This window comes from Stigmatopora nigra, chromosome 21 (genome assembly GCF_051989575.1).
Source record: "Stigmatopora nigra isolate UIUO_SnigA chromosome 21, RoL_Snig_1.1, whole genome shotgun sequence".
Classification (NCBI taxonomy): Eukaryota; Metazoa; Chordata; class Actinopteri; order Syngnathiformes; family Syngnathidae; genus Stigmatopora; species Stigmatopora nigra.
This window is the reverse complement of record NC_135528.1, coordinates 1,507,700-1,526,522: the sequence shown is the minus strand read 5'-3', so window position 1 is coordinate 1,526,522 and position 18,823 is coordinate 1,507,700. Positions and strand designations below refer to the sequence as shown.

Below are 18,823 nucleotides of genomic sequence, written 5' to 3'. Positions count from 1 at the left end.
AAACTGCAGCATATGAGTATTTTTCATTGTATGATAAACTTGACTATTGAACATACTAAGGTTAACTCTAAGAAGGTGAATTACATGGCCATATTTCAAGTTCAAGATGTCCAGGAAGACCTTCATTTTCAACAGACCCCCTAAAAATATCTTCAACATGGCAAGAAGCAGAATTAAGGCATGTTTGTAAATGAAAAAGGACGAACATAAAAGTGTTTTTTTTTCCCTTCTCAATTTTTAGCATTGCTGCTATTGTACAAAAGCTGTCACTACAGTCGGCGACCCTTTTACAAAGGCTAGTTTTGTTAACTTCAAGCAGAAGCGACAGGGCTTCGCGTGTTATTTTATGCTGGTTAGACGGATAGGATCCTGTCCCTCTCATCAACGTCACTTCGAATCAACGCATACCCTCAACTCAGCTTCCCAGTCAGTGGTAACTTCTTAACTACATTGGGTGTTAAGTTGAAATTTGTTTCTCTATGACAATATTTAGGTATATCGATTCATTAATTTACGTGTTGACTTTATGGCTGACAAAAAAATGTAAGATAATGTTAAGTAAAAAACATGCCACTTATCCTCACAAGGGTCTTAGGCTTAAAGTGTTTAACCAGGCAACCATGAATGTTTTGATTTTGTAGGACGAAACTGGAGTATCGGGAAAAAAAACATCCAAGCCCGGCGAAAACATGCGAATTCCACACAGTGAGGCCCGACCTGTGTTTGAATCCTCGACCCCAGAAATGTGAGGCTGACGTGCTAACCACTCGGATACTGGGCCGCCTAGTACAAAAAAATAAAATAAAATTGTGAAGCACATGATGCAGGTTGTGTAAAATTCAACTAAATTTCAGATATCATTGTATTTTGGCTTGGATGGTTCCAACATGCAAGATTGTGTTGGCAGATTGTGTAAACCACCTAGTTTCAATGACACACCTACAGAATCTTAGTACTATAACAGGCAAAGCTGTTTTTCTCTTGTTAAAGCCTATTACATGTACTCAGTGGCGGGCCATCGAGGCCTTCAAGGCCTTCTCTGCTGGCCTAAGAAATATCTGAATCATATATTATTATATTTTGTCCATCAATACTAAATAATTCCAAAATAGTCTAAATAATTCCAAATAGTCTGTTAGCTTCCTTTCATTGCGTTCCCCCCTGGTTGCACTGCTTCCAGATGTATGTTTTCATATTGAAGCATTTAACCAATCACATTTCAGCCATTATTTGTTACCAAGATCAGAAATCCGCCTCAAGGCCTTCACAATCAGTCTGCAGGCCCTGTTGCATTAAACAAGCGTCGATAAGACTATTGCAGTTTAACCAATCAGATTTCGAGTTGGGAAGATCACAAAAGCCATTTTAAAATTTGGAATTTACAGTGATGACTCTTTAAAACGTGTAAATGCATTGGAAAGTAGTAGTAGTTTTTTCCTAAACTGTATACATATGTAAGGGATAGTGTAACAAATCATGTAGTTGGCAGTGAACAGGATAAAATACATTTTATTCAGTGTATGGTGCTTTTCTACAACATTTCTTCCTTGTGATGGTGCGGGTTTACATTTAACAAATAACAGAAAATTTGCTTGTTTCCAACAAGAAAAGAGCCACAATAAAACAAAAGCACAAAGAACAATCAACCACAATTTGAATAACTGTACATAATGTTGTACCATGTTGCAAAAGAAAAAAAAACAATGACATGGGCAATTGTACAGTAAATACTGTATGTGTATAAGTACTGTATATCAAAAAGGTTGTCCCAAAAGATTTTATAAACTAATCGCGCTTGCTTAAATGTTATGTAAAACTTGTGCATACTATATGAAAAATCTTATGACAATTTATTTCAATGTACATTCTTTTAGCAGAAATTGTATAAAAGGTCAGCAAGGAAATTCATTGCTGTCAATAATTAATCATTTGACATACTGTAGATATTTTGCTTAATCATTATACATTTCCCAATAAGACTGCTGCTCATCTTTCACTGCGTTTTAGGAATCACTAATGAAACAATTGAGAGCACACTTGACCTTTAACAGCAATGCAAAACAAATGTCAAGATAGCTACACCAAAAAAATGGTTTTAAACCTTACAGTGAAACATAGCTCTGAAGTTATACTAAAGGTCAAATTATTTTAAAGTCTTCTTCAAAAATGAACCGGTCATATTTTATGATTTCATTGCATAGTACAAGAAATCATTCGGGAGCCGTTTGCTCAGTGAGAATCTAAATGGCCCTACATGAATTATGATACCAAAACAGGATGTCTGATACCACCACATTGGCTAAGAGCAGTAATTTTTCTTATAACTCTATTACATTGATTTCCCATGTCTCTTTAAGTGCACCAAATGTAAAAGGAATGAGAGGATCTGCTTTGATTTGCTGCTAATGAGATCAGCTCTGTTCACAGCCACAAAATCACAAACCGTTTTTAAATTATGCCCTTTTAAACTTTTCTGTGGAATTATCAAGACCCGTAAAATATTTGTTCTCATTCAAGTTTGAATCTGTCAATTTTAAACTATGCCAGCTGACATATCACTACCGCAAATGTTAAAAAGCCACCTTCCTGTATTCTCCTTTTCATCACTTCTAAGTAAGAGTTGAAATATAATATAATTGGTGTAGATATTCCATTTAAAAAAAAATGTTTAGACCTGCTTCAAGTTCAACTTGTTTACTAATTTTCAATGCGAGTCTACTTAAGACCGTCATTTTTTTAAACAGCACCAAACATACCCAAATTTTTAAAACGTAATGAACAAAGGTCTATCACCAAAATATGACCAGACAGTAATCGTCACAATTTTTCTTATGCTTCTACACAAATTACTTCATGACCAAAAACTTTGTATCTTGATCATTGTGAGCCTTAACAATGGTAGGAATATTTTTTGTCCAACTTGAAGGAAAAGTATTGATATAAAATAATACTTTCACTCGAAGCAAAGCAACAAAAATCTTATTTTTTTTTGTATTCTGGTCATGACATTTGCCTGAAAGTGTTCTGGTTACTGGACTAAAATAAATAAAGCTACATATGTGTGTGTGGAGGACCTTTAACACATAAACAAACAAAGGCAAAGGTGAGAATAAATACATACATGTAAAGGTCTCCACGAACACTACAGCAAGTACAAAATGATAAAGTGATCAAAGAATGGAAAAACGGGAAATATTTTTTCTAAAAGTGATTGGAAAAATATTTCTCCACATTGAACAGTGTAAAATATATATGAATAATATACGGAGCAAGAAATTAACCCAATTAGGAAGTGAACCTTATGTGTGGCTATGTACAATCCCCCCAAAAATCACCCATATTCCCTTTGTTGATTTGTTTTAATCACATCATTATAAAACACTTGACTGAATTACTCCAGATTAATATTAACCAATTCTGAAAAGCTATACAAAAATAAATGTTAAATAATCTGAAAGATTAAAAGACCAAATGCCTCTGAAAATTTTCTTAAAATCTCCAAATTGGAGCGATATCATTACACAAGTTTTGTACCTTTTATCTCATTCCATAAAAAGCTTTTTTTTTTTGTCTTACGGTCAGTGTTTTGGCAGTAAGTAGAACAGGAAAGGGAATTGGGAGGGTCCTTGCGACGTTTCTGGTGATTTTTCTGGGTGACTCCTGGAACAGAGTTCATAGTTCTGTGAAGAAATCAGTCTCTCCAATGTTGTCTGACTTATATGTCCAAGGCAAAGTTGTATGGTGTGGCTCAGAGCTCTGAGGTAAAAATGATGTGATCGGGTTGGGAGAAGGATTTTGTAGATCTGAATGTACAGATGCAGATCATAACAAGAGAAAGGGATGAAAATAGAGATACAGAAAAAGGAATAGAATCAGTGAGAGTTTGACATTTGTGTTGGATTTCAGTTTTTTTTTTGTATATATAAGCCTTAGCTTGGCTGTTGACCATATCTTGAAGGTTATGTTTACCATTACAAAGACTTTTAAACAGTATTTACCACTGTACTTACAAGATTAGATTAGTATAAACGGTGCGTGAAAGTTTGACTGATGAAAAACTTTTTAAGCTGTTGGCGCTAAGAACCGTTGGCTATTACGTTTTTCCGTTTAAAACAGTATAGTTCGTGTCCAGATTTATTCCATGTGAACCCAAACGCCTAGTGATAACACAATAATAAGTCACAGCAGAGAAACATTGTGTAAGAAGAATTCTGTCTGACGTTTAAAGATATATTATGTGTGTATTCTATATGTAGAACCGTTCTGTTTGGCATTGTAGTCTCAACAGGGTTCATCAAGATGGTGTGGATGGGCCGGTCTGTTCTTAACTGGTTCAAAAATAATTTTTACATCATTTTTACAAGAATTATTTTTATATTCTTAGTATGATTAAATGTATAGTTATATGAACACTTATATGTTAAGAGATGCCTATTTAGCTAGTTCTTAATATTCTTACTTTAACATATATTAGTTGTCGCTTTCTTGGTTTTTATATATATATATATATACATATATATATATATATACATATACAGATACATATACAGATATAGATATATATATATATACATTTATATATATATATATATATATATATATATATATATATATATATATATATATATATATATATATATATATATATATATATATATATATATATATAAATATATATATATATATATCTATATCTGTATATGTATCTGTATATGTATATATATATATGTATATATATATATGTATATATATATATATATATATATATATATATATATATATATATATATATATATATATATATATATATATATATATATATATATATATATATATATATATATATATATATATATATATATATATATATATATATATATATATATATATATATATATATATATATATATATATATATATATATATATATATATATATATATATATATATATATATATATATATATATATATATATATATATATATGTATATATATATATATGTATATATATGGGTGTGGGTGGTGTGGCTTATACTCAATTTGGATTGATTTAAATGTATGTCACATTTTTTTTGAATTAATCCTGTGTCTGTCAGATTCTTATTGCTTTGAGCTACTCGAAGTAGGGAACTCCCATTACACATCCCTACTAAAGAGCAAAGTGGGAGGTAAAAATGTGTTTACATGGCAGTAGAGTTAGTCAGCTAAACAGTTCCAGATTCCCAGCCTGGACCTTTAAACATCACATTAACAGGGCTACAATTAAAGCCACATGGGCACCATTGTTTAACAAAGTTTATACTGGAGGTCTTTATTTCTTATTGGCATAAACTCCGCATTCTACTGTCACACAAACGGCTATTTCACAACCTTAATGCATACAGAGGAGGTAATGTTCTTTCCATCTTTATTACCGGCACACGTGATCATTATCCAATTCACACTCCTTGTCAGAGTCTGCTGAACTAGTTGGTCACATTTATTGTTACTATATTGGCTATTTAGAGGCTCATTTTGTGTTAAAATTAGGTAAATGGTGTTCTTCTATGGCCTGGTAAGGCTAACCCATTGCTGTATTTGAATATCTCCAAACATGAGAATATAGTGTGGTTACAGTTGGATTTAATTAGAAACCACAGGCAGTCAAGTTCAATTTGTGTATGTTTTTGGCAGGCACTTAGAAACTTGTTAGATGTTGTTGACTAACTTATAGTCATAGGAGTAAATACTGAGGCTCTGCTTTTCATACAAATGTGAGGACTATTAATAATATGAAAGTTAATGTTATTTGATTTTTCATTATTGGCAAAAATACCAAATTACATCAAATATGTTGTCTATTTATATAAAAGAACGTGTTTTCTTAAAAAAAAAAACGTCCAAAAAACTCAATAATTTGTATACGTTTTTCCCACTCGATTGTTAGACATATTGGAACGCATTGAAGGCCAGTCAGGATAATAATTTATATTAGGCGATATAATGTCTGATTAATTATTGCCGATTTACAATATCGTTGTAAAAAAGCCAAATTAATTACTAATGCAGTGACAATGTATCTTAATAAACCTCTCCTTCACATTTGGTGTTTATTTTTAAATTTAAAAAACACAAACTGCATTTAGTTTAATAATTCATTCATTCATTTTCTGAACCGCTTTATCCTCATTTAGGTCACGGGGGGTGCTTGAGCTTATGCTAGCTGACTCCGGGCCAAAGGCGGAGCATACCCTGAATCGGGGTCCAGCAGATAGCAGGGCACAAGGAGACAACCAACCAATCATGCTCACACTCATAACTAGGGGCAATTTAGAGAGTCCAATCACCCTACCATGCAAATTTAAAAATTATTAGCGGCGCCCCAGTGATGCAAGTGCTTAGCTAGGGGCCTGGGTTCGAATCCAGGTCATGTCCATCTGTGTGGAGTTTGCATGTTACTGCATGGGTTTCCTCCGGGTACTCCGGTTTCCTCCCACAAAACATGTATGGTAGGCTGATTGGACACTCTTAATTGGCCCTAGGTATGGGTGTGCATGGGTGTTCGTCTCTTTGTGCCCAGCGATCGACTGGCTACCGATTCAGGGTTTCCCCCGTCTCTGCCCCGGAGTCAGCTGGGATCAGCTCCAACATCCACCGTGACCCTAATGAGGATAAAGCGGTTCAGAAAATGAGATGAGATAATAGATAGCAGAAAAAAATCAATAAGTGATTTCGCGATAAGTGAAGTCGCGATAATTGAGGGATGACTGTATTGATTGTTTCTGTGTGCACTTCAGATCGAAGCTTTAAATCTAACTAAACCATATTGAAAATAACGGCGTTGAATTTAATTCGATTAACCATTAGTGTTCAACATTCGCTTTAAAGTTAGCTGGTACCATCCAGGGTTGTGAAAGGGTACAATGTGTAGCCCCCAAAAGTAAGATGCATTTCAATGCAAAAAACATCGGCTTATATTTGGGTCAAAACGGTAATATACACCTAAAAAAATCAATCGAAGGCCTTTAAATCAAATCAAAATTGAATGGCCTCATTGTTTCAGTCATTTCATAAGAAAGTTTATCCTGTGCATATTTTGTTAAAAAAAACTTTGAAGGTGGTCCAGCACTGTTCCCCAAACATATATAATGAGAAAGATGTTCACCCACAGTTAAAGAATTTGGGAATTTTCTCCAGTTGAGTAGAATGAGAAGGTATCTTAAAACATTTGACCACATGTGTAAAGGTGTAGAGTGGGCACAAACCTTCAAAAAGAGGAACTTTTACTCAGGAGAAATCTCAGTTTCTTGGTGGACAACAACTTTTGTGACCGACATATCCGGATGTTGTTCTTTAGCTTCTTTAATAGCCTGAGCCAGTGCCTGAACAAATGAAGCAAAGTAACCAAAGCGTGATTGTTCACTCGAGCAAGATAAATGACTTTAATTAAAACAGCTTGGGTATGAGATTTACTCTATATACAAGGCCATTTGCTCTATGAGGGGAATTTAATTTGCAAATTGTAACCGCTTCATCATGGGGAATATGCTCTATTGTCTACATAATGGGAATATTATGGAAACAAATACAATGAATTAGACCTAGGCGATAAAATGATGACCTTAACCCTTCCTTAAAATAGCCTCTTAAACACCAGTGTACAACCAGCAGCTTTGTTGAAAATATCCCTGACCCATTTTAACTTGGTCTTCTCATTTGAGGAAAGCCTGTAATTCTTTTCTTTATAGATAACGAGATGTTTCCCCATTTTATGCAAATGTTATGAAAACATTGCAGAATTCCTAAACTTGTTAGCGTGGGTTAAAATGGATAAGGTTCATGCAACATATTTTTTAAATGGTCATGTAAGGTAAATTAACATCGTTTCTTTTTGTGAGGCTGAAAATAGTCTGCTTGTCAATGGTAATGATGTCTTGATTGATTATTTTATTCATTTCATATTGCACACAACTTTTGGTTTAAAGGCAAATGTATAAAAATAACCAAGGCTGTCAACATTTCTGCAGGTTTTATTATTCATTACTTTTTATAGTGTAAGGAGTGAGTTATTCTATCTTTATTGCACAACGAAACAACAAATATACTTTTTAAAATACCAATTATTTATATTATTTCTTTTTTTTAAGTTAGGTAACATAGTTACTTTCATAATTGAATAACGAGGAAAATTATGTATTTATTCATCCCCTAACGTTAGAAGTTTCAAATTTGAAAGACAAAAGATATAGTGATAGTTATCATAGTAATTATCGATACACTTATATTATTTTTAATCGTGATAACAATTTTTTTTCACATTGGGCCTACAATGAATCAAAGTGAAGTGAAATCAAGCTGGGATGATTAGCCAGCTTGAAGAAAACATTACAAATATGTCTCTATTGTGTCTTCTATTCTCATTAGTCAATGCAAATATATTTTACCATTATTGTGAACCAAGAAAAGCACAATTTACCTTATCGTGATCAATCTCTGTATCTCCAGTTATGACAATCCTCTTTTCAATGCGAGTTTCTGAAATTCCTCCTTTCACTGTCTGCAACAGAAATGAAATTGGTTAAGTATAAAATAGAAATTGAAACAAATAAAATGAATCCCACAATACTCTGCGAAAAATACTTTATGGCAATTTAAATGTTTTTGACATTATTGTAATTCTCATACCTGTGAACTTGTACGTTTTATACGTATTTTATACGTTTTTTTTACCATTTCAAATCATGTACGCCGTACACTGACTTTTGTACGGGGAAATAAAAAAATAAAAAATCACCAATATTTCTGAAAACCGATCTCAACAAGACCGTTTTGGCTAAAATCCAGATAGTCTCGAAGGCTAGTAGCCAACGACGCTACTGTCATCGATTGTTACTATTGTCACGGTATACCGGCAAAAATTATCCTCAATCGTATGTATTTTTTTTAGCGGTGCGTACGGCAATATCGATAAAGGATGACATGCGCATGCGTAGATATACATAGAGTAAATATCGTGGAAGCAACCAAGGAGGAGCCACCGAGTAAAAAAAGAGTTACCACGAGTAAACATGCGTCGTACGGTGTTTGTAAGTTTTTTGGGGGGTTTGTACGGGGAATCATAATCATTTATAAGGGCAGTTATCGGCAGAGGTTGACAGGAATGAATTCTTTAATCCTTTTGATAAACTGTTATATTGAATATTCCTAATTCATATTATCAAGTCCCAGGCGGCCCGGTGGAGTGAGTTGTTAGCGTGTCGGCCTCACAGCTCGTAGGTCCTGGGTTGATATCTAGGTCCGTCAAACCGTGTGGGATTTGCGAGTTCTCGTGGGTTTTCTCCAGGTACTCCGGTTTTCTCCCACATTCCAAAAACATACATGGTAGGCTGATTGGACACTAAATTGCCCCATAGTATGTGAGCGTGCATAATTGTCTGTCTCCTTGTGCCCTGTGATCAGCTGGCTACAGATTTTAGGTGTCCCCGCCTCTGGCCCGGAGACAGCTGGGACAGACTCCAGCACCCCCCTCGGCCCTAATGAGGATAAAGTGGTTCAGGAAATGAGATGAGATTAAATATTATCAAGTACATATTGTAAATATTTATATTTAAAATATGCATTCAGTGTACTGTTAGTTAGTGTTATCAGTGGTATACAATGTTTGTTTTTTTTACTCTCAAGATTATTATTAGATTAAATATTTGTGAAAAGTAACCATGCCATGCACAATTGTGAGGTTTTCTATAAGATATAGTTGGGAAATCTGAGGATAGTTCTAGCACAGAATTAAAAAAATCTTCATCCTCTTGCAATTATTAAGAGAACTACAAAACAATTCGAAAGACAAATGAAAGAACTAACAGATTCTTGTCACAGCTGACCTCAGCGCTGGGAATGGAAGCTTTGCTGTTTTAAGAGAACTTTGGAAAATCTCCATTTGTAGGTTACTGACATTGAAAGACATCTGGAGGTTAGTTAAGTGTAAAAGATAGACGTCAATTGAAACATACATTATCTAATCCAGTTTTAGAACCTTAGTATGCATTGTACCTTTATTAAATATATCAAACTCAAGAAGCTGTCTATTTACCTCTTGTGTCTGTGTCAAATTGCTCCATTCAGATGAATGCAATAATTAATTACCTAACCACTATTAAGATGCTAACACAGCATTCAAACAACTGAATTGATTTGTATTGATCGATGAGACATACCTTTGTAATCTGGGTAGTGGTAGTAGTGCTGATGGTCTCAGATGTGATGGTCTGAGCACTCAGTAGGACTCCTGAATCTCGTTCTGCCAAGGTGTCCACGGGCTGTGGGATAGAGACCTTTTCAGTGTTAGACATTAAATAAAATGTGTATCTATGTTTTTGTCTAGTTTGTGATTATTGTGAAAACCTAAAATGCATTTAATATTCTCAAGAAGTCGAACTTGGCAAAAATCCAATATGGGTTTTGGCTGCACATACAGTTTAAGAATATTAAATAATGATTTTTGTTCACAAATTCAAAAAGGCTCTTACCTGGGCTGATTCGTAGGTAATTGTCTTGGTCTCAGTATGAACTAAGGGGATGTCTTTGTATGCCAGAGTTCCCCTCAGAGAGTTGGTAACATCTGAGATGGTGATTGTCTGGGTCTTCAGTACGGGAGACTGCAAACAGCAATGACAGTCAGTGACCAGCTCCCTGAGAAGTCTAATAAGACACCCTAACACATTAGTTCAAAGCTTTTTGAATGATTCATTAAGATGGTAACAAAGTGTGGCAATTAATGCAATAATTAAAAATGACTAAACAAAAGCATTTCTTGAAAATTGTACAACCAAGATTTAATGATCGTGAGATCCATTGACTGTCATAACGTGAAGATATTTGAAAATCCTGTTCACTCTCAATCATTTGCACTACACTTACAGGGAAAAAAATGTAACACATGATAACCCGTCTGTCTCGTAAGGGGGACCCAGTCAAAGTCAGACAAGCAACCTTTTTTTTAAGTGAAATACAGTGTTCCCTCGCTACTTCGCGGTTCAGCTATTGCGGACTCAGAGCTTTGCGGATTTTTTTGGAAAAAAATACAAATATTACATTGAAACAACATATTTTTCAGTTTTTTTTGTTATAACATGAATTTCACTCTCTTTACCCGTATTCTATATGGTGAAATGTATACAGGGGGGTAATTTTTTTTTCAAATAAAAAAAAAATTTAATAAAAAAATAATTTTTGGAATTAAATTCAAAATTAAGCATTTTTGAAGGGGAATCCCTACTTCACGGAAATTCACTTATCGCGGTTGGTCCCGGTCCCCATTAACCGCGATAAGCGAGGCAACATTGTATTTGAAGCACCAAAAAATAAAAATAAAAGTGTATAACTTCTAGGCATTAGCCAACAGAGGTTTATAGAAACACAGGTAAAAAATAGAGAAATCCTAGTTGATTTCCTAGTTGGATTGCCACCAGCAATTGTTTGGTTATTGTATTTATTGGAGAAGATTCATGAAATATTATTCATATTTATGTTTCCAAAGCCCTATTATTTTTGTCACTTGTCTTCAATTATCGTGCAAAGGGAATCTTAGTTATGTTACATACATATGTTATTGTTACAAACATACATTAAAGCCCTGGGATGTAGCTACCCTGCCTGAGTAGCAATTGTACGTATATAGGTGGGCAAAAAGGGCTATTTACTGTCAGCAGCGCAATAAAATCCTTAAGTAATTGGTAACATAAAGGAGGCATTTTAAATGACTGTGAGTAATAACACCTGTCAGCTCAGGCAATACCAAAAGCGTTTGCTTGTGGGAGAGCCAAGATTGGCTGATGCATTTGAATGACTGATTTACATATTAAACACATTGGGGCATACATATTTGAAAACAAAAAGTCTTATTATTTCTTGTTTAGTTACTATGGATACAACACATTTGCTGGCAAGTACAAAGGTTGTTTGATCCTATACAAAATGATGCATGCATTGCATAAATAATGAGCTGTGACCGCGGTGGCTTAGTGTGAGATTGGAAAACAATTGTTCTGGTACAAAGTGGTCATATTGTGAGCTAGGTACTGGAATAATTAATTTACTGTTTCTTGACCATGTTACATCTGATAACGCCAACATTCATATCAAATGCAGTTCCTATAATGTTAACTTGGGAAGCCAAGAGGATCAATAAATGGACGCAACCAAGAGCCTCCTTTTTATTTTCAGATCTACACACCCAAACCATTAGATCAAGACCAAAAACATCAAACCTTTGCCCACCATCAGTGTGACTTACAATCTTGACAACAATTTGGTTCTGACTGTAGATGTATTCAATCACTTTCCAATTCATATTAAATTGAATCCTTCATTTTTTTTACCACTTATCCTCACAAGAGTCATAGGGGTGCTGGAGCCTAACCCAGCCAACTACTATGGGCCCAGGCTCGGGAGACCCAGAAGTGGTGGCCAGCCAATAGCAAGGTAAAACTCATACCTACCTCACGCTCACACTCATACGTAGGAGTAATTTAGAGTTTTCAACCATCCTATGGCTATGGGATGGTTGAACACTCTAAAGGAAACCAAAGTACCAGAGGAGAACATGCAAAATCCACACAGGATGGTCAGAACCCACCTTGGGATTTAACCCTCAATCTCAAAACTGTGAGGATGACTTGCTAACCACTCATCACCAGCCTGCCACTATACAATTTACAGTTACTAAAAACTGGAATATGTCTTATTTAGTCAGAGAACATTTAATGCTCAATAATACAAAGAAAATCCACATGCAAAATCTTCATCCTCTGACCAACACACAGCCTAACAAATTAATCATAAAAATAATATCGTAATTTACCACCCAAGTATGATGAATTATTGCTACAACAAATATGAAGAAAAGTTAAAAAAAAAAAAGTTGAATATCTGTCAATGATATTTCTGGTTTCTACAGAACGAACTGTTGCTGAGTTCAAAGATCCTTCCACCAAGTCTGATGACCAAAAAAGTAGACTCCTAATACAGCCTAAAGAGACAAATTCTTGCAAATTACAGTTTAAACATTACGTTCTGTCAGTAGTAGCTGTTCATCCTCTTTTACGGCCATTACATGTAACATAATTCACGTGCAAAATGCAAAGATTTGTAGTTTATACAAGTACATTTACTTGTCCTGAGAGACAAAAATAAAACCTTGCAATCCTTTGATCCAGATTTAAAAATTCTGATTACCATATGTATTCGAGTATAACACGCAAAACTGAAACAACTTTTGGGTGCGCGGTATACATGAATTCCAGTGAAACACTTCCCTCCGCAGCTGTTATGTATAATGGGAGACATAAAAACTATCTTTTGCTGCCATAGTGATAATCTACCTTCTTTTCCGAATGCCGGCCCTGTCAAAATAACCTTTGGCAAGTCGTTTATAGGGTAATAGGGGTAAAAATAGGAAAGTTGCTCCAGGGAAACGAGTCCACCCAGGGAGTGCTATCTTCGCTCAAGAATAATGGAATCAATTATTTGGCTGAATCTGATAATGGTGACTCAGCTTCACCAAATAATTGATTACAATTCTAATTATTAGGATGATGAATTAGGCTTTAAAGATTTAAAATTGTAAATTCCATTTGAGAATTGTGTTCATATTGGTACTACTTTGTTTCACCAGGTTTCCATACCATATGTTGTGAATAAATGTTTTGTTATGGTCACGTGTTGAGCATTTGCCAGTTACCAGTACAGGTGCAATCCTTGGGCGCGTTAGACTCAAATAAATACGGTATCTTGTGATAATTCTGATTAATCTGGCAATACTGAAACCTGGTGGTGAAAATGAGAAGAATGGATCCTGTTTGTCATATTTCTAGCAATTATGAAGGCATTCCTCGAACAATAGTTAATTTCTTCCCTGGCCAATACGCACTCCCCCAATAACCTTGGTGACTTGCATGAATCATAATCTCCAAATAAAGCTGGTCTGACAGAAATCCAAACAGGCTGACAGAGAAGATCCATGTAAATTACAGTGTGATAAAATTATTAATGATTGTTCAGAAATACATTAAATGGTCATATTTGTGTGCTAATTTCATTTATAATGACTTTGAGTGTGATTGGATTGAACACATCCATCTATTTATAGGAAGGTGTGCACACTCGTGTACCATATTTCACTGAACGTCACTATATATACTCGATTGAAAAATGTTCAAATAAATGCGTTAAAAAATATGTTCCGCATCTTTTCCTCTGGGAAATTAACCCATTGTAAACATCTGATATCCAACTCAATCACATTTTTCTTCTTTTTTCAGTTCAGACCCATGCAACACATCAGATTTACAATAAAATGTGGTTTCGCAAAGCTTGACTGATGTATTTCTATACAAGTGTAAGACAAATATCAATATTCTTTTACTGCTTTTTCTCCAAAACCTAACACATTTGCATTCTTCATTTACCAGTTCAATAAACCAGATAAAATATCCAACAAATAGTTGGACCCAGGTTCAGTAGAAACAGTAATGCATTCTACTTTGAATGAAAAAGGTATTGGACCTCTCATCATAGAATGTTTGTGCCTTATTGTCATGTTTATCAAATCAAGCATCAGGCCTTTTTGCTAAGATTTTTGTGAAAGAACATCTAGTTTAAGAGCATCCATAATTGGAGCACAATACTGTAATGGAAGCAACTGCTGCAACAAATCAGTTTAGTGTCTTTTTGAGTGATGAATCACACTTCTCTACTTGGCAGTCTGATGGATGAGTTTAAGGTTGGTGAATGCCAACAGAACATTACCTGCCTGTCTCGATTGTGCCAACTTTGAAGTATCCCGGGAGGGATAATAATATGAGCTTGGCCATGATCGGTATTCTGTATTGACTGCTTCCCAACAGTTATTTTTAGACCTTTTATGATTTCTGGAAATAATTTTGATGCGGCTTTATTCTGTTACAGTATAATTATACCACGAGTTTGGTATGGAAAGATTTGAGATCCTTTACCTCAATACCATCAAACACTAAAAAATAATTGATGAACTTTTAAATGACACGTCTGGAACATTTCCAAAATCTTTTACACTGCTCACATCAATATACTCTAAATAACATGTACTGGGGTACACTCCATTGTAATAGAATGCCAAAAACCTCAAGTGTGGCTTGAGAGAAACCCAATACCTTTATCCTTCGTGTATGACGGAACAAGTAGACTTAAATAGCCAACATGAGCACATATTAAACATTAACATCTTGACAATTTCCTTACAAATCCTTTCTCAAGCATTAATGCCTTACCCACTGTTTTCTGTGCTGCAATTGTCAAAGTTCAGCTGGGCATGAAAAAGGTTTTAGTAAGATAAGAACCATCTTGAACTGTCATGCAGTCAACAATATATGCGATAGTTTACACATTTCGAGCTAAATGTCTTGGCACCACATCGCTGTAATTTTATAGTAGTGCAAAACTTTTTTTCCCCAAAAGCTGATGCCCAATGCTTTCAACCTCTGAATGGGCAGATTTGATACTGACTTATGCCTGGTCAAAGAAATTATTCAACTGATTTAAAAGACAAAAATGCTGGATTACAGTCCTGAGAAACATGTCCAGCGATTGTTTGTGGTCGTGCATATGGTCTTGATTGTCTGCTTCAACTTGGTCCAACATGAACATGAGTGTCACTCATGCACATTTCAATGAGTTGTGTTTACTTCAGAAAAAAAACTAAAATCAATGTGCATACTAAAAAGACAAACATATCTCCACCAAAACCAAGTAAAGTACAATCATTTTCCATTTTCGATCCAAAAATACCACTTTTTTGGGTGATAAAATTATTTGTTTTCTTGTTGAATTGATCTAGTTGATTAAATTTCCAGGTTTAGTTACATATACCATATTATTCGGACTATAAGTTGCATCAGACGAAGAATACACAATGAAGAGGGAAAAAATAGTTGCAAAGGAGTATGAGTTGCATTTTTAGGAGGGCAATTTTTTAACGTTATCAGAAATCAAGAACAAACACGTTAAAGTAACAATAGTAAAACGGAGAACATCAAGCTAAATCTGTTAACACAAGTTTTTCAGCTTACTATAACCTGAAAAAAACAAGATACCAGGATGTTGGTGGTCAGAGAAAGAGAAAAAAAAGTCGCACTTGAGTATTAGTCATAAACTATGGAAACAGTGCGACTTATAGTCCAGAAAATATGGTGGTGTGAACATTGCTTGATGAGGGAGTCTCAACCAAGGTAAATTACATAGATTAGATAGAGCAACAATCAAAAACAGACGTGTGTATTTCTGCTAGTGGTTACCCGTAGATAAAACCGAATATCCAGTGTTGAAAATGTAGCAGATCGCCCGAAGACGGAGAGAGGAGCAACAACAGATAGTTGATCAAAACAAAACTATGATGTGCATTGTATCCACACTCAAAAATCAGTGCAATCCCAGCACTGAGGTGACGTGATGAAATCAGAAGTCAAATAAGGAGACCTTTAAATTGCTTACGGTCCTTTTTTGTCTTGTACTTTTTTTGCATTTCAAATAAAAGCCAACCACAGCATGGTAAGGGCCATTGCAAGTAGGCCTGACAGGAAGAATGACATCCGAGAGTGCCTATAGTGTGTGTGGAGCCTGGATGGGCTGACCTCACCAGTGCTGTCCAAGCGCCTTGACTCATTTGGCACCCTGATCGCCACCTCTAAAGAGTGGCCACAGGCTTGTTCTTCCTCATCTTCCACCTCCTCCTCTCCTTCATCTACCCAGAGTACCTCACTGTCCTCGTCCAGCAGAAAACCATGCCTGAACAGCGGCGATTGCCCAGATGTAGGGGACAAGCTACATGCTCTTACCTTTGGTTGAAAAAGTGACTGCTCCCCTTGCTGTGCTCAGCAGTGGATGACAAGGAGAGACAAATAACAATGAAAAGACAAGTGGTAGGTGGTCAGCTCACAAGAGCAGAGGGGGAATGGATAAAGGGAAAGGAAAATGGCCCAATAAAACTTCATAAAGTACCGTTTCTCGCATATAAGCCACGCCGGTATATAAGTCCTACCTTTAAAATCATTGAATTTTACAATTTCTCGTGTATAAGCCCCCCCCCCCCCCCCCCATTCACAATTTCCACCTCCATAATCAGGGTTTTTTAGGGAGTACAAATGTGTTACTTTGAAGGGAAAACCATCACACATGGTATTTCTGAGGTACTGTATGAATAATCAAAAGCACATTTTTAAGGTCAATATCATAAGGAAGTTAATTCGTCCAGCAATGGTTGTTTTCTTACTACAAAACAGAAAATAACCAACAAATAGTAAATGTTAATTTTCCAACATCTACTGGTGAAAAAGAGTATAGCAACGTTGTACGATGTGTGCGCATATAAGCCGTACCCTTTATTCAGTCATCATTTTTTAGTTACAAATAAGGGTTATATGCGAGAAAATACGATAGTAAAAAATTGGCAGTCTCAGGGGATATAGGTATTTCATAATATCGGCACTAGTTTGAGGATTATGGTAATGATACACAAAGAATCTTAATGATCATAATTCTGCAAGTAGTGGCCTTTGTGGCAAAACTTAACAATTTTTAAGTAATAATAACACAGTGCTAAAAGATGACTGCGAATACCCTAACCCTAAGACTTACTCTAAATTAGACATGAAATCTGACATATACTTATGAACGGAGGGAAATATGAGGATTTTGTTAATGTTAAGATACTTTTCAAAATTAACATATTTAAGATAACTTTTGAACTTTCAAACGGTGCCAAATGAAAGTGAAGAGACACACAAGACCAACAGCTGAAACAATGACAAGTACACATTTTCAGTATATATTGTACAACACTAACTTCCTATTGCTACATCTAGATCTAAGGTAAATTTTGGTTTTGTATCTCTTTTTGTAAATGTACTATTTTGTTTAGTTAAAATGACTGGAGGGGAAAATACCACAAAAATAAACTATATTTGCACTGCATTGTATGTATTGTGTTTGTCTATGTATGTATTTGACTTGCGACTTGCACATGATTTATAAACGGAAAATACTGATCCGTCTCTATGAGAATTTAATCACTGATAAAGTGGAGGTTTCTCATTTTCAACTAGGGTGTCATCATAATTCCCAATGTTGTATACATTAAAATGAAATGGCCTGTTGGGCCTCAGACACTGTTGAAAAGCGGCACATAATATATATGATTATCTTAAATCTTAGATAGGTCATTTATCACTGCCAGTTAGACTTGACATGCTCATTAATGTCAGATTGTTTTGTTTAGTAGCGGCGTTTCCCCTTTATTCTATTTATAATTCTGATGATAATCATAAAAGGAATATTCAGCACACTAGCTATATCTCGTTTAGTACTCAATAAATAGTGTACCAGATCACACACATCTAAAGACTATGTGCTGACAGAAGAGCTACTGCTGTCTGTGTAAATAATAGTGTCTATAAACAAGAGTAATTACTGTTTCCACCATTTTCCCTGAGGTACTAAGCTGTAGCTGTCCTGTAGCTAATTAATTGAGTATGAAACAGAAGGCCTATTGTTGAGTTATATGCTTTAAGAAAGACCCTCACTGATCTACATATTTTGTGGATGTGAAATATTCTGGAAATTTAGCTCAATTTTTAAAAAGACGGAAGCCTACATTTTCCTCTGGAGGGAACAACAGGGACCAAAAGAGAGACATGAAAAGACAATGTGGGCGAGAAACGAGGGAGTGGAGAATGAGACTGATTAGAGGTGAAGTAAGGCTAAATAATAGTTCTATCTACTTGTCTTGGGCTTTTCCCTAGTGCTTTATTCCCT

General features: G+C 35.1%; 1 protein-coding gene across 13 annotated transcripts in view; it reads right to left on the bottom strand.

Annotated features, from left to right (window-relative positions):
• Positions 1–1,493: 1,493 nt before the first annotated feature.
• epb41a (erythrocyte membrane protein band 4.1a) overlaps positions 1,494–18,823 on the bottom strand; it is a 57,613-nt gene continuing 40,283 nt past the window's right edge. For 9 of the 13 annotated variants that reach the window (XM_077742845.1, XM_077742831.1, XM_077742835.1 and 6 more), the window contains 5 exons: positions 10,507–10,635; positions 10,195–10,311; positions 8,457–8,537; positions 7,246–7,362; positions 1,494–3,803 (listed from right to left, as the gene is read on the bottom strand). In XM_077742845.1, coding sequence (XP_077598971.1) covers positions 7,264–7,362; positions 8,457–8,537; positions 10,195–10,311; positions 10,507–10,635 — 426 coding nt within the window. In that variant the 3' untranslated portion in view covers positions 1,494–3,803; positions 7,246–7,263. Of the gene's footprint in view, positions 3,804–7,245; positions 7,363–8,456; positions 8,538–10,194; positions 10,312–10,506; positions 10,636–10,674; positions 16,879–18,823 lie in introns of those variants that run through there. The other 4 variants (XM_077742833.1, XM_077742836.1, XM_077742832.1 and 1 more) reach the window with 3 other exon arrangements.